General features: G+C 37.6%; 1 protein-coding gene across 4 annotated transcripts in view; it reads right to left on the minus strand.

Moving 5' to 3' along the window:
- Positions 1-240: 240 nt before the first annotated feature.
- Positions 241-15,056, minus strand: part of LARP1B (La ribonucleoprotein 1B) — a 31,586-nt gene continuing 16,770 nt past the window's right edge. The window contains exons 1-13 of one of the 4 annotated variants that reach the window (XM_063336773.1): positions 14,610-14,854; positions 11,706-11,850; positions 11,324-11,492; positions 10,339-10,511; positions 9,476-9,850; positions 7,603-7,726; positions 6,518-6,723; positions 6,031-6,137; positions 5,338-5,498; positions 4,883-5,027; positions 3,424-3,533; positions 3,069-3,196; positions 242-2,262 (exon numbers count right to left, since the gene is read on the minus strand). In XM_063336773.1, coding sequence (XP_063192843.1) covers positions 2,029-2,262; positions 3,069-3,196; positions 3,424-3,533; positions 4,883-5,027; positions 5,338-5,498; positions 6,031-6,137; positions 6,518-6,723; positions 7,603-7,726; positions 9,476-9,850; positions 10,339-10,511; positions 11,324-11,492; positions 11,706-11,795 — 2,022 coding nt within the window. In that variant the 5' untranslated portion in view covers positions 11,796-11,850; positions 14,610-14,854 and the 3' untranslated portion in view covers positions 242-2,028. Of the gene's footprint in view, positions 2,263-3,068; positions 3,197-3,423; positions 3,534-4,882; positions 5,028-5,337; positions 5,499-6,030; positions 6,138-6,517; positions 6,724-7,602; positions 7,727-9,475; positions 9,851-10,338; positions 10,512-11,323; positions 11,493-11,705; positions 11,851-14,609; positions 14,855-15,056 lie in introns of those variants that run through there. The other 3 variants (XM_063336770.1, XM_063336771.1, XM_063336769.1) reach the window with 3 other exon arrangements.

Genomic DNA, 15,056 nt, shown 5'->3' on the forward strand with positions numbered 1-15,056 from the left:
TGTGCTGTCAGCCATATTTACCATTCACCTGCCCTATTCTTCTTTGACAAATACCCAGTCACATGAACAAAATAAATCGCTATTGAACTCGACAGTATCTCACATTCTAAGAAACCGCTTTAGCGGGTTCCCCCAATACCTTAGTGCACCAGAGGCAACAGAAATTCCCAGGCACAGCTACAGCCTTACACTCTTTCAAGTTGTTTTTCTTCACACTTCGGAGGAAAAAAAAAAAAAAGTTGATATACAACACTGTTAGGGTTTTTTGTTGTTGTTTTTATAAAATTTGTCAAGATATCACAAAATTACACACACTAAAAGCTTAATCTGCACATTTTCCAATGAAAAAGTGAAAGGAAATATCTTAAATCTCTTACTTGTATATACAATTTCAATCCAAATTTACATTCGCATCATTTTCTTTATAGCAAAAGGCATGGATCAAACACAGGATTGAGATGTGTCACTTCAGCATATTTATAAGATATTACTTTAAATATTGGTATGTGTTCATTTAAATTCATTTAGGACAGGCCACTTACAAAAGGCTCAATTTTGTACTGAAATTGTATTAACTATTGGGAAGGCCACTGCTAATTATAGACTCCTTTACAGTGCAAACATTCCTCATTTGTTTCACTGAGATTCACAAGACAATGACTGAAAATATTAATGGACTTTTTATAAACTCTGAGATCAGATACAAGTTTGAAACGCCCCATGCGGCCGTGCAGTCAGCCAGGACACCTTCATGGATTAAGGCATTTGTGCTAGATACAACTTTTTAACTTGAAAAGTTAACTGAAGTCTCTTCTGCAGTTGACTAACAAAAAGCGGAAATCCTTCTCACCTACCCTTGGAAGAGAGAAGTGACCCACTCCGTTCTTTTTGAGTCTTTAAAAACAAAGTAATGAAGTTAATAAGAAATTACAGGATATAAACATCCTCATCTTTCAGCTACAGAAATGGATTTGTATTTGAATAACTTACATTCAGTGAAATTCTAGTTAGACCCGTTTGAAATTATTTAGGCTTAGCTAGCACAATTCTATGCAGAACTTCATTCAGATATTGCAAAATAAAGCAAAAAGTAAAATTTACAAGGAATACTTTGTTTCCCTCCAAACTCACTTTTATTACTTGAAATATGGATAATTTATTTTTTTTAATTATGCCTCTCCTGTTAGAGTACTTCATAATCATGAGAATTCAAATGAAGACACCTCTCAAGCCAAGAATAATTTGAATAGTTTGCTATTTTAACACCCTGCACAAACTGTAGATACTGCATGTTAATTTACGACACTACGAAATTAACAGATCCATTTTCCCGTGTTTTTCTGATGCTTCAGTTAGTAAGAACCAGTACTGAAGGAAATACCTGCAAAACTATCCCAGTTATGTCCACTCAAACTCCATACTTAATAAAATACTAACTATGGAGACCCTGAAAAATATAAACTATGTCTTTAAATAGAATCCAGAAATGCAGTTTCATATATAGCTGCACATTCTTGAGCGTGCTTTTGCACTAAAACATACTTTTTAATAGTTAGATTCAAGAGCAAACCAATCTCATAGATCCTTCCTTTCCATTTAAAATTCTACATATAACGTAAATCTTTTTTGCTTTGGTAAAATACAAATAATGGGAAAATCCGGGTAAAGACAGCACAGTAAGTAACATGGGTATATCATACCTTTTTTAAGAAATAGGAGCTGAAATGTAAGGCATCCCCAAAGTATTTTTTGCATATGCCAGGAATGCAGTTCTTTGTAAACAAAAGCTTGAGGAAAGCAATACTGAAGCCAAAGAATCTTCCCTAGGATCCTTCCGATGATCCCAAAACCAAGAGCAACTCTCCTAGGGTAAGTGTTTTGGAACTAAATCCTGTGAAAAAGAGAATCCAATCCTCTGTCTTCCCATACATTTTTTTAATCACGTGTTAGATTGGCTCGCCTTGAAGGTCTCCAGATTAGAAGTGTGACGTAAAAGTTGATTCTCAAGGGTGCAAGCTTGTCTTAAGTCTATTTTTCTGGTACATCGCTTTCTATAGATTTTGTGGCAGCGTTGTTATGGCCTACAGACGCTTGCACAGTGTTCCCACCGGTGACATTTCCCAGTGCCTGGGACTGACAGGCAGCCGTGGATTTAGCGGCAAGAAGTGTTTTAGAAGAATTAGGCTGATGTCTGCGATGACCTGAATCCTCACCTGTTGCAGCGACCGGTCTCTTTCTGCCAGATTCTTCACTAATAGGAGGCTGAAAATAAACATTGGCAACCCGTTAAATGTTTTTCTGTAAGGCCAGGTATTTGCCTTTTCATATACTTCAAAATACTTACACTTCATATACTTAAATACAGATCAAAGAAAGACAGAACATTCCATCATTAGGCCCTTACTTAGTCCTAGTAATCTTAGTTATTCACAACTCACTGATGGTATTCTGAAGGTTTCCTGGCTAGAAGTGACACATTAAGGACTTTAAACAGTCTTACAGCATTATATAATTGCCACAGCTCCTAGGAAATGGGGGATTTTAGAGGATGGTGGTAACGTAGTTCACCATAGCCCAGTTATGAACAGCACGGCAGCACTACACTCTGGAATCACACAGCATAAGAATTCAGTGTTCTACAGGAAGGATACACTGAATTTGGCATATAAAGCCTCAGTAAGGACAAAGCTTGTCACAGTTCACTAAGGAATGCTGGTTGGGCATGAATTCATTTGCCAAATTCTTAAATAGTATAGAAAGTTATCAGTCTTACCAGATGACAAATAAGCTATTTTTTGCTATTTATTTCATTACAGAATTAAAATGGATCAACGCTTCTTACATTTTTAGCCACCACACCTCAACACCATACTATGGTTCAAAAAAAGAATGTCTAGAATAAAACTGCATTTTTAATTTGAATTTAATTTGCTTAAGCATGCTTTTTCTAGTCACTGACAGGATTTGTAAAGCTGCCTTTTTGTGAATGGGAGTACTGTTCTCAGTTTACCTAGCAGTAAAAATACTTGTACACCAAATATTTATTTAAAATAGGTATTGAAACTTACATCCACTCTGAAGTCCTCCAGTCTCTTAAATTTACTAAGGTATTCTTGCAGTTTGGGGTCAATGGCTGGAGTCTTGTGCTGAGAGTATTTTAGATAAGCCCAAAATTTTTCCAGTCCATATAGCTGACCTAATAATGGAAAAAGATAATTTTACCAATTTACAAAGGTCAGATTTAATTAAAAACTTAATTATTCACCGGTAACTAGATGTTTAACAGAAAGGTAAGATAAATGGAACGTAAAGAAAAGCTGCTTTTGGGTTAGTTAACAAGTCAGCGCCAAGGAATTGGGATTATCTCCCAACCCAATCTCCGGTTACCCCGGTGTGAGCAGTGACTGGCCTAAGATAAATTACCAGCTTCGTAGTCTCTCTTTGTTTCTTCTTGGAAATCCTTGAATATTTCTTGCCTGAATTTCTTTTCTAGGCCATAGCTGTAAAATCTAAACAAGCATTCCAATCCGTACCTGTAACGGAACAGAGAGGTACGAAAATCTTATCCATACGCTCCTCATTCCTCAGAAGGATGCAAGTTTTCAGTTTTTCCTTGCATTTAAGTAAGTGGCATAATCTCATTTCACCCTTCTCGTAAAAAACACTTCTTTTTCACATCAATTTTTATCGCTCTATTGTTCTGAAACATCTTCACAAATAATCAAAACTGACTTGGGAAAACCAGCTTTGTCCCACAGTTTGAACTGATAAACTACAGACACCATACACACATACAAGATGAAGACAAATGCTTTCACGTTTTCAGTATATTTGTATACACAAACAAACAGTTTCAACATAAAACCAGACACAGCGGGTCGGACCGAAAGTCAGCCTAACCCCCTATCGGTGGGCAACTCGATGTGCAGGGCAGGACCCAGTCTTCTTTCAGCTCCCACACACCCCAGCGCCAGGGCTTCTGGCCTAGTATTTAGTCACACTCTGGCTTTGGCTGCAGCCCTGTCACCAGAGCTGCCTTCAGCCTCTAGATATGTGGGACCTCCTCCTGCTCTGCATTCATCTGCTGCCACCTTAGTCCCCTTTAGAGCCTTCTGAAGTTTCTCCTGATAGAAAAATCCTAGGATGGTTCGGGTTGGAAGGGACCTTAAAGACCATCTAGTTCCAACCCCCCTGCCTTGGGCAGGGACACCTCCCACTAGACCAGGCTGCTCAAAGCCCCATCCAACCTGGCCTTGAACACCTCCAGGGATGGGGCAACTTCCCTGGGCAACCCGTTCATGTCTCACCACCCTCACAGTGAAAAATTTCTTCCAGATACCTGATCTAAATCTACCCTCTTCCAGTCTGAAGCCATTACCCCTAGTCCTATGACGACATGCCCTTGTAAAAAGTCCCTCCCCATCTTTCCTGTAGGCACCCTTCAGATACTGGAAAGGGCTATAAGGTCTCCCCAGAGCCTTCTCTTCTCCAGGCTGAACAGCCGCCTTTTTAGAAAGCAAGAAGCAGTTTGAACAAGTTGAACGAGGTTAAGAATGTCTTCACATATGGAAGGAAGAATCTTCTGAGTATTAGTAAGTACGGAGCTAACTTGTTACAGTCAACAAGTTACAGGATTTTGTAGAATTCAGGACCTATTACGCATCAGGAAATGCTGCACGTTTAACTATTTAACTGCAATGCACAAATACATACAAACAAATTTTTGGTATTAAAATAACTCATACAGACTGCTATTTTAAAGATTTAAAAACAGTCAAAGCCAATACTAAAAATGTTTACTTCAGATATACGTAAACTTCACAGTCATTAAAACGAAAGGCGAGGCCTCAACAGTTATTAAATTCCAGGAAAAAACAAATACCTGTAGTGTTCTTTTGCATCATCTAGAGCAAGTTGTTTGAATTCTTCATACATTTTCTTGTTAAAGTGATCTCTCAGAAAAAAGGACCAGAAACGAAAAAGTGTGTTCATTTCTTGGGACTGGCCAATTCCCAACCGTTTCCTCTCTGGAAGAAAAAAGAAAGGAGGAGGAAAAAAAAAGCTATTTCAAATTTCTCAGCAGAATATTTTCAAGTGCTTTTCCATTAGTAATACACACACAAGATCTTCCAGTAACTTAAGTTTAAATTTGAGGGTAATTTTTTTGTCAGGGGATGTAAAGTTAAATGGAAAGCAGAGTTCATAAAATAGAAGCATCGAATAAATTTTACTTTCCCAAGAAAAATTGAGGATGAGGAACAATGTGGAGAAAACTGGTATGAGATGACATGTGGTAACTTCTACCTAAATTTTGAGGAAGGACATTTAGCACCTTACCCATTAGACACCTTCGACGATATTTGTGGTACACCTGTTGAGTAAAGCCATTTTCCTTTAACAGTTCATGAGAAGGATGCTGAAATTTTGGAAGAGAATTCGGGGTACACCCATAACTTCCTGCTATTGGAGCTCCTTCTGAAGGCGAAGCATTGGAACTGCTGAAGAGAAAAAAACCCCAAATGTATTTATATATTTCTGTCCTATAAACAGTGCTTTTCTAAATCAGTTTTCAACCACCCTAATCTACACAAGAGCTGTCAGAATAGTACAGTCACCTGATGACCGCTACAATGCATGCTTGGGGTCCCAGTCATCTGTTTTCCGCTGCAGCTCAAGAAAAATCAGATTCCGTGCAAGTATGTCAAAAATCAGGCAGTTTTGGATGATGATAATTAAACATTACTGTAATGCCTGGTTTTAAATGACACTCAAAGGCAAAATCACTGAAGTGAACATCAGTACTTCAAGTAATATTACTGCTACTATATCATGGATCAACGATGCTGTGAACATAGTCAGTTTAGCCAGCTTACTTGCAGATAGCCTTGTATTCTGTTTTTATCTTTCTTAATCACTCTTTTCTTGCTTCCACTGTATTTATAAATTGTCTTTGATCACAGCCTGTTTCTCTATTAGCAGTGAGAACTAATGACACTGCAAACAAATCTTCTACAAAAAAAAAAAGTTTACCTCACAGAGGAAGTTCTTGGCCTGTGGTCTCTGGAATCCATCACCCAACCAACGTGGCACTCTAAGGGAGGATTTGTACTGTGTCGCGTTTTTCTTTTTCTTGGAGTCTAAGAAAGTAAATGAAGTATTTATTTCCCTAATTTGATTTCACTCATTCTCTCACTCTTAAAACAAAGTTCTAAAAATTTTATATTCTATCTATCACACTCCAGGTTCATAACCTAAAGATCAGTCTTATGTAACAAATTAAAAATCTTCAGACATTACACTTTTTCAGCAAGGACTTAAATGGTACAGACAAAACTCAGAAACCATTTTGTAGGAATAAAAAAGAATGAATATGGTAAATATTTTGAAGATAAAACAATTAAAAAGCAGAAGTGTTTTATTTTTTGCCTTTTCATTCTTTTTAAGTTGTATGCACAGACATGAGTTTTCTAGGCTTTTTCTGGTTAAAAAAAAAAAAAAATTATATCTTTCCGTTTACCTTTACATCAATGGACCGGGCTTCTTTAACAACAGGGTAGAACCTGGGTGTTTTGTTGGGATCCTGTAGCCTCGGGGTGCGAGGTGTTCGTGGGGTGAAGCCAGGATGAACGCAGGGGGAATCCGGAACTGCTGTTGGCAGTGATCGAGCTATTGCTGCTGCTGGAGGTACTTCAATCCTTGACAAATTACAAGCCACCTCCTCTGCTAAATCGTAGGCAGGAAGGAGAAAACATTCATGTTCAAAAGAAACTCAGGATTTCAAAGCCTAAGCTCCCCTGGTATCTAGTATCTCAAAGGCCTGTTTCATTTCAAGTGAACTAAATCATCCCCAAAGGATAATCAAATTATAACAAAAGCACTTGGTATACAAGCAGCACTAACTCCTCAAAACTATGAAATAATGTCTCAAGCATGTCCTTGCTAGAAAATTTAAACCCACTTCTTTCTTACCTGCTTGTTCTTGTCTGTCTACACTAGCAAAGTAATGGAAAATAAACATTGGTGAAAGCATAACCACGTTCTTGCTTTTTGGTGAGGTGATGCTTTTAGTGAGGTGGTTTTCTTCAACTATAAAAATGCTATTAGCATGTATCCTAGTAAATGTTAACACTACTACTACACATCAGAAATACCTCAAAAGATAAAATTTGGACATTGTGACTGCTCAGCAAGGTTATGATACAAGTAGGAAATTCTTCTAATCTCACTTTGTTCTATCCCCGTTTCCCATAAAAATATTGGTTTCTAGAAAATGTTTCACAACATCGCTAGCTATTAACTTTACACATTGTAAATGCCAAGTTACACAAAAAGCACCTGGTGTTGGTATACGGTGACAATGAAATACAACACTGGCTACTGATGCTCATATATATCCTGAAAAGTACGAGTACTGGCTTCTTCTAATTCCATGGAAACCACACTACTGATGAACAGCTGACAACTTGAAAAATTAGCAAAGAAAAAGCCCCTCAGGCTGCTGACTGAACCAAAACTAAAATATTACACAGGCAGAAAGAGTTAACACACCTAGAAAATTGTTGTTTATTACAGAGATTCTAAAAACAAATATGTATTACCTACCTTTCCGTAACCCTGGAGGTCCTGGAAGAACTTCTTGGGTTGGGTCAGCAATTGGTTCTGGTGCAAGATTATCAAATTCTTCCTTACTAATGAGATTTAGCTTCTTAAAGTTCTCAATCTCTTGCTGAATTAGAGAAAGCAAATTGTAAATGCAAAGCACAGTGATGGATATCACCCTAAGAAACAGGTGAATTTCACAGAAGAGAAAACAAGCAAGCCAGAATTGACACACAACTACCTATACACAGCCAGTACAGATTTCTTTTAACAAAGATGGAAGGAGTCCCTAGCACATGTTATTAAAAAGTTGCCATAAACACCGTATATAACGGAACGCAGCTCACACTGCACTAGGCTAAAAGAAACAGTTACGCCAACAAATGGGCGAATGGAGGCAGGTAAGGCCATTTACATGTGACTTTTCACAGACAAATGAGAAACAGAAATGACTAAGATCCTGCCCCTCACCAAGCTTAAAAAAACCCTGTTTTTCTTCTGCAGTAAGTGTGCCAAGGAAGGTCCTAGCAATTTAGGATAGCAGAAGAGTCCCTGCTCCCTTCCTCACACTACATATAAAGAAAAGCCAATATTTGTAAATATTGTGTTCAGCTTTTTTTTAATCTTTTTTTTTTTTTTAATGGTAGCTGAAACTGCAAAAGTATGGGATTTCCCAAGATGGGTAGCAGGATCTCAAATCACTCATGCCTCTACTCAGCTGAAGGTGGGGTGGGACGTGTGTGTGTGAAAAAATCTTGTTTAAATCATTGTCAGAAACATAACATTCACAAAAAAGAAAATATCTTTTCTTGCTGTGTGCTATTTCTCACTGTCCTCTTCCAGTTTGCTGGTTTTCTCGGTCCATTTCCTTTGTAATAAAAACTCCACATTCTGAATTCTACCTTTATTTCTTGCTCTTATTCTCAACATTCATTTCTTTGTCAGCTCTTTTTTGTACCTACACGCTCCATTTGTCCTCTAAGCTACTTCCCCACGCCCCCCTTTGCCCATATGCACAGATGAAGTTCCTTCCCCTCACCACTTAGTGTTTAGGTAAGTTTGAATTTCTGTAGACGTAATATCTGCTGGTGATACTGTGGGATCGCCTGCAGACCTGCCACTGGGCTCACTCGCACAAAAGAAGGGGGTTTCTTGATAAACCAAGAGTAGCGACAAGACTGCAGTGTTACGTATTGACCTCTGCCTAAGCAGTGCTGGAGTTCAACTCATCGGCAATTTTACAGCTGCTTAGTATATTTTAAAAAATAATAATTTTTTTTTTTTTAAAAATCACTAAGTTGACAATCTCCTTGCAAAGTTCTGAAAGCCTCAAGGACAAGGGCCCATGTACAGGCTAGGAAATAAAAGGGTTTCTATAATAAAATAAGGTGTGCCATCCCAAGTTTCATTTGCTCACAGAGCTATCGTTCTAACAAGCTACAAGGCAATCAGAATCTTAATATAAAAATACTTTAAAACGACTGTATTACCTTCCTCTTTTATTATCTCATCTCAGAAGTGTGCCCCTCTTCCCCTCTGGTAGGGGTTTGGAAATGTTATGAAAGAAGCTATTCATAGAACAAGAAAACACTGGAAAAGTTGATCCATCTCCAAAATGTTAAAAATAGTTCTAAAAAGCATTCATTCCATGTTTTTGGTCAAAACTCTGACAAGAAAACCTTGCTGGTTTTGCTTTCAACTGTTTACAATATTATCAAAATAAAGCGAAATAAAGAGAATAGATCTGTAAATTGAACTACTATCACTTTTCTTTCAAAAAAGTGTAGCGTTTTACAATTACATAGCAGACAGCTAGAATTAATTTTGGAACTGTTAGGACAGGCATAGTTTTCAGGTCAAAAATGAAGCGAGTTACCTTCGTCATAGTGTCATTTTCACTCTGCAACATCCACAAATCCTGTTCATAGTAGTATAAGCCATCGTTAATAACTTTAGCAAGTTCTGATGTAATCTTTGCCCGGCATACATGGTTGCCAGTACGATCTCCACCAGGATGTTTTCTTATATATGGTGGTGTCTGTGTTACAATCAAAATCTTGTTGACATCCTGATCATCAATTTCATAATCGGAATCGCTGTCTGACCAATCAGTAAATTTATTCTTCCGGCCTTGAATTTGTTCCATCTCTTCGTCAAACAAAAAATCAAGTTCTTCTTGTTCTTGTTCCTCTGAAGGTGGGGGTGGTTGATGTTGTTGATCTGATGTTTGATCAGGTATAGGAACACTTTCCTAAGTTGGAAAAGGTAATGCATTTTATATTTTAATTGTATAGTAATTATCCAAATGGGAGACAAACAGAATGTGATAAAACATTTTCAATAAATGAATGTACAGGAGTTAGAAACAACACAACCACTTTCAGATGTTTATTAAGTAAATTACTGTTCTAAATAATTCTGCCATAAGCTTTTAGAACAATTCTCAATGCACATTACAATACATTTTTTAATAACCAACAGGTACAACTATCCCTCAGCAGGAAAAAAAACAAACCAAAGAGTATTTCATTTTTATTTCAGTGAGCTCTGGATCAGGATTTTAAATGCACTTATTGCATTCTAGGTCTGGTAGAGTGAAAAGTATGCCTGCTAACTGTATCGCATTATCAAGCACCACGTACGGGAAGACGGGAAAAATCTTGTTTTACAGTACAATCTGAAAGTTGACAGGTTTTAAATTTGTTTATTTAAACATTACTTGAAGGCTTTTGATTTTACCTTTAGTTTGACCGTGGATGCTCGATGCCTCTTCTTCACTTCTATCCAAGGTTCAGAGTCCAAATCAGGCAAACTTGTAGACAATCCTTTAGACATTGCCTGAAAATTACTTGTTTCAGTGTTTTCCTTTGGACTCAGCGGGCTTCCCATTCTTGGAGAACTCGGTGCAGACTCTAGCAGTAGAAAACAGTAGTTCAGTTCCTGTCGTGAGTTGTTTTGGTTTTGTTTTGCTGTTGTTTTAATTGTTTCGATAGTCTTTAATTGCAGCGACCATTTTTCTAACTCTCTGGTCAAACATAACACTGATCAGCAGAATTTGTTTTCATTTTTAGGAGATAGCTTTTCACAGTTCACTCAGCATTTTAGGAAAAGATTGATTCTAGCAACTTATTTACGTGGAAAGTTTCTAACAGTCAGAGAGAAAAAGAAGTGTTATTCAGAAAAAAAGAGCAGCAGCATTAGGGACATGTTTTCTCCACACCATCCTCTAGCTCTATGGACAGGTGCCTAACTCAGTCTTTGTTCTTCTCATTTAATTCCAGCCAACATTTTAGTGAAAGATTTCCTTGCCAAGGGTTTGTCAGCAAACAAAGCCATCTCCCTATTAATAATGAGAATGAGAACCCCATCCAAAACCCGGATGCACCAAATAGAGTTAACTTTCAGCAGCTGCCAACACGAAGCAAGCTTTATGACTAATTTAGGATTACTATTACTACTTCTACTACTACTGCTACAGGACTGTAGTCGATCATACTAGATTCTGGAGAACGGTGACAGCCCTGACACATAAAAGACATTTTTATCCACTTCACATCAGCCATGCCAGCCATGTGACTTGGCAACTGCAAGGCTGACAGGCGTATCAGCTGAATAAAACGTTACCAAATGTACAACTTCTATTATGAAATAGGTATCAAGGGGCAAACTTCCTAAGCTAGATAGACAGTCCCGAACTTATGTTTCTATAAAAGAAATCCTTTACCAGTATGTGAGCCAAAAATTTGGCCTGGTATGAATTCTGGACAATTGATGAGCTGAGAAAAGTCAGTTGGTGGGAGACTGCATGGAGTTGGAATTGGCCACTTTTCTGGATCAACCCTTTTTCTTATCCTCTGATCCACAGTTTCAACTTCTGTACTGTCCTTTAGGGCCTGTGTGACAAGCATATTATAACTTTAAAAACTTTACATATCTAGCACTATATAAAAAAAAAACAACTTACAAACTTCGCCACTTATAGCCTCTTTATAAAAAACCTTGTCTTTGCAAACAGAAATCTTTCTTAACTTTACAGCACTGACTCTAAATGGCAGTACAAAATTAACCAAGCAACTTTCTACAAATGTACTTCTGAATTATTTTACCTCCAAAATGAGTGCAGCATTCGTAGTCAGAGCTTGCATGCGACGGAAGCTAGCAATCAATGAAACAGGCAGAAATCCTTGTTGGTCCATCTTTCTCCTCAGAAAAAAGTCTCTTTCCAAGTTTTCTGTGCTGAAATAATACTCACTGAAGAAGGAAATATACAAACATGAGCCTGCTGTAGGTTAAAGAAAATCCTAAAATAGCAACTTAGAGATTCCTTGTTAAAGTCTTCCATTAAATACAGAGCATACTTCGTCGTCAACAAAATTGTTCCTTTGACAGGTGTATCATTATAAGCAAGGCTTACAGAACAGCATGAATGCTCGACATGTTAAGGACTTATGATGCAGTACAGCACATAGGGGTATAAATCAAAGCCTTGTTACATTTGCATATATGAACTGCATAAGGAAAAACTATGCTCTATTTTTCTTTCACCCATCCCCTCCCTTATTACTTACATGACCAGAAGGAAACAACATTCTCTTAGCCTCCACAGAGATGAAGGACAACTACTGCTTACAGTCAGGGCATAAGTTATTTCCCACACAGCAGTACCAGTGCACCTTCATCCTGAACTGTATCTTTTTTCCCAGTTTCCAGTACATTAGAAGGTTTAAGTATCCTATCTGAGTGTTGAGGCACATATATGTACTCTGAATCATTACTTCAAGCATGCTTGTGGGAAGATGAGAAAACAAAAATAATGATGTTGTATTTGTCAGGAAACTGTACCAAAAGGCACAACAGTTCGTGGAGAAAGGTAAGGTCTAAAAGAAGAGATGACGTTTAGTGGGTAAAGAGAAGAGGGACAAGGACCATTTCGGGAATCTGACAATACCACAGAACAAGAGAGACAAGGGACAAAGAAATAGCAGAAAGACAAATCTTCTTAAACAATGAGACTGTTTTATGAAATGATCAGCGTGTCAAGGCGTTTTATACTTAGTGAAGAGAACAAGTAAGGAATTCAAATCATGATCTGTCACACAAAGCAAGGGAATGAGAAAACATCCTATGATAAAAGAATGGAAAAAACCCCAATTTAATAATGACGACTAGAATCTTGGCCTTTCACAGAGTTTACACATCATACCATGATTTTGCATATTATATCCAAGGAATACTACTCCTCATCAGGTTCAGGAAAATGTAGGTAGTGAAATATTTAATGGAGAGCAATTAAAAGTCTATGACACAAAGATAGAGGTAGTGCAAAAATAAAACAACAGAGCATTACAAAGCTGAGAAAAAAACCACACATGCAAATGTAAATAAAGTTAATTCTAATTTCCATAAAATATAAAATACTACATGTCTCCACTGAAGTTGGGATCAAGGCCAAAGTTACCCAGAGGAGAGGACTCTAATGCCATCATTGACCCAAGGAGAAGCTTGGTACCATTTCTTTCTCTAATTTTTGGTAGCTAAAGAAATTCGAAGCAAAAGCTCTCTACATGAAACACTCAGCTCCAAGACAGAATGAATATAAAGTCTCAAAGTTGGACAACAAGACATACGACAAATGAAAACATCGCCATTAAATCAGAGCAAACAAAGAGAAGAGAATAAGACTTTCGCAGAATTAAGCTCTTACTCAGAGCTAAGTAAACTGATCCGTGAAGCAACTGTGCACAAAAAGAAGGTTTCTTTCAAGAATATCCTATTTACTGTTCTGAACTGCTACTTTTCCCCTCCCAATCTAGAAGACAAGCAAGCACAAAAGCCATATATCAACATTTTACTAATGTTACCTTTACAGTCATACAGTAAAGGTAAAATCTTGTAACGATTCACCTAGTTAAAAATTCCACAAGCAGAAATGGACAATGACTGAACTTGACTCAAACTGCCTCACTTGATGTCCATCACTCTAGAAAAAGGAATGTGAAAGACCATTAATGATAAGTGAAGACAACGCACAAGTTTGCTCCAAGCAGAGGGACAAACCTAAACACACACATCCCCTTCAGCTTTTGTTTTCATTTTCCACAGAGTCCCTTTGCTTATTCTTGAATTGATGCAGACTTGGATGCATGTCTGAACTTTTATTTATTTATTTCTTAAAGAAAGAGGACTTTAGAGTTCTACTGCATGTTGCAGACTGAGGAGTTGCTAAGCGTTGAAAATTTTCAGGCTGACAACTTCAGCCTGTAATTAAAAACGCTAAAGATATTTTTGTATGTAATACAAATATTTCTCTTGTACATCAATCTTGTTCTTGGGACAAGCATAAACTGCTTGATAGCAGTGTATTTCTTACTGTAATTACACATCAACTCCATTGGACACAGTCTCGAAGATTTTTCCCTATTAAGCAGGTAAACTGTTTGAAAATTCATCAGTTCACTAGGATTCAAACCAATCTCACTTCTCTAACATATCCTGACTTACTCTACCCTCCATAAGGAACTCTGAGACCTAACAGTCCTATGTAGCCTTATTCTGTATATACTTCTTTCTTTAGCATAGTCACTTTAATATTTTATAACTTATTTATGAAAGGCAGACAAAACCAATTAGAAGCTAATAATTGGCAACTGATGAATAAAATTTGTTTCCCATCATTTTTAATGTGATAAAAGAAGTGAATGGATAAGAAAAACACCACGTTGTTTGTTTGTTTGTTTGTTTAAGGAGCATAAAAATAGTGAAGTTATGTTCTAAACCTGCTCAAGAATCTCCCTTTCTCTCACAGAGGCAAACTCCATAATCAAACTGCCTTAGGAGTTCGTATCAGACAAGCAACCAGTGGCTCTGGTTAGCCAGCCATGCCATGTCTTCTATTGACACCTGCCAACCTCTTGTTGCTAAAATAAAATACAAATATAACCAGAAGTCAGATGTGACCAATGCTGTAACTGACATTTTTCTCAGCAGATGGGGACATCATCATGTCCTACCTTAGAAGGTCTGGATTCTACACTGCATGCCCAGAAATCTGGCCAACAGTGGAGTGTCTGTGCTCCTCCCTCACTTGTCTGAGGACAGTGCAGGCCGATTATCCTGACATGGGGGTACATGTCCACTGTCAGGTCTCATAGGGGCCTGGCAGCAAGAGTAACAAAAAAGACTGCAATAGAAGTTTTGAAGTTGATAGCCACATGCCAGATACTTTCTGCCCTTAAAGAGGCTTTTTTCTTCCTTTTTGCGTCAACTGTAACAAAAGAAGCAAGAATAAAATAAGCAAGTTGCTTTACGGAATACAAGGGCAATCAAAAACCACCACAAAGGCATCACAGAAAAATGCCGTTGCAAGTACAGAAGATGAAATATCTGCCAGTGGTGGAAACTGTCTCTTTAAAATGAACTAGTGGTTTCCAGGCCCTTTCTGACTTGTCTCCTGGTGA

This window comes from Chroicocephalus ridibundus, chromosome 5 (assembly GCF_963924245.1).
Source record: "Chroicocephalus ridibundus chromosome 5, bChrRid1.1, whole genome shotgun sequence".
Lineage (NCBI taxonomy): Eukaryota > Metazoa > Chordata > Aves > Charadriiformes > Laridae > Chroicocephalus > Chroicocephalus ridibundus.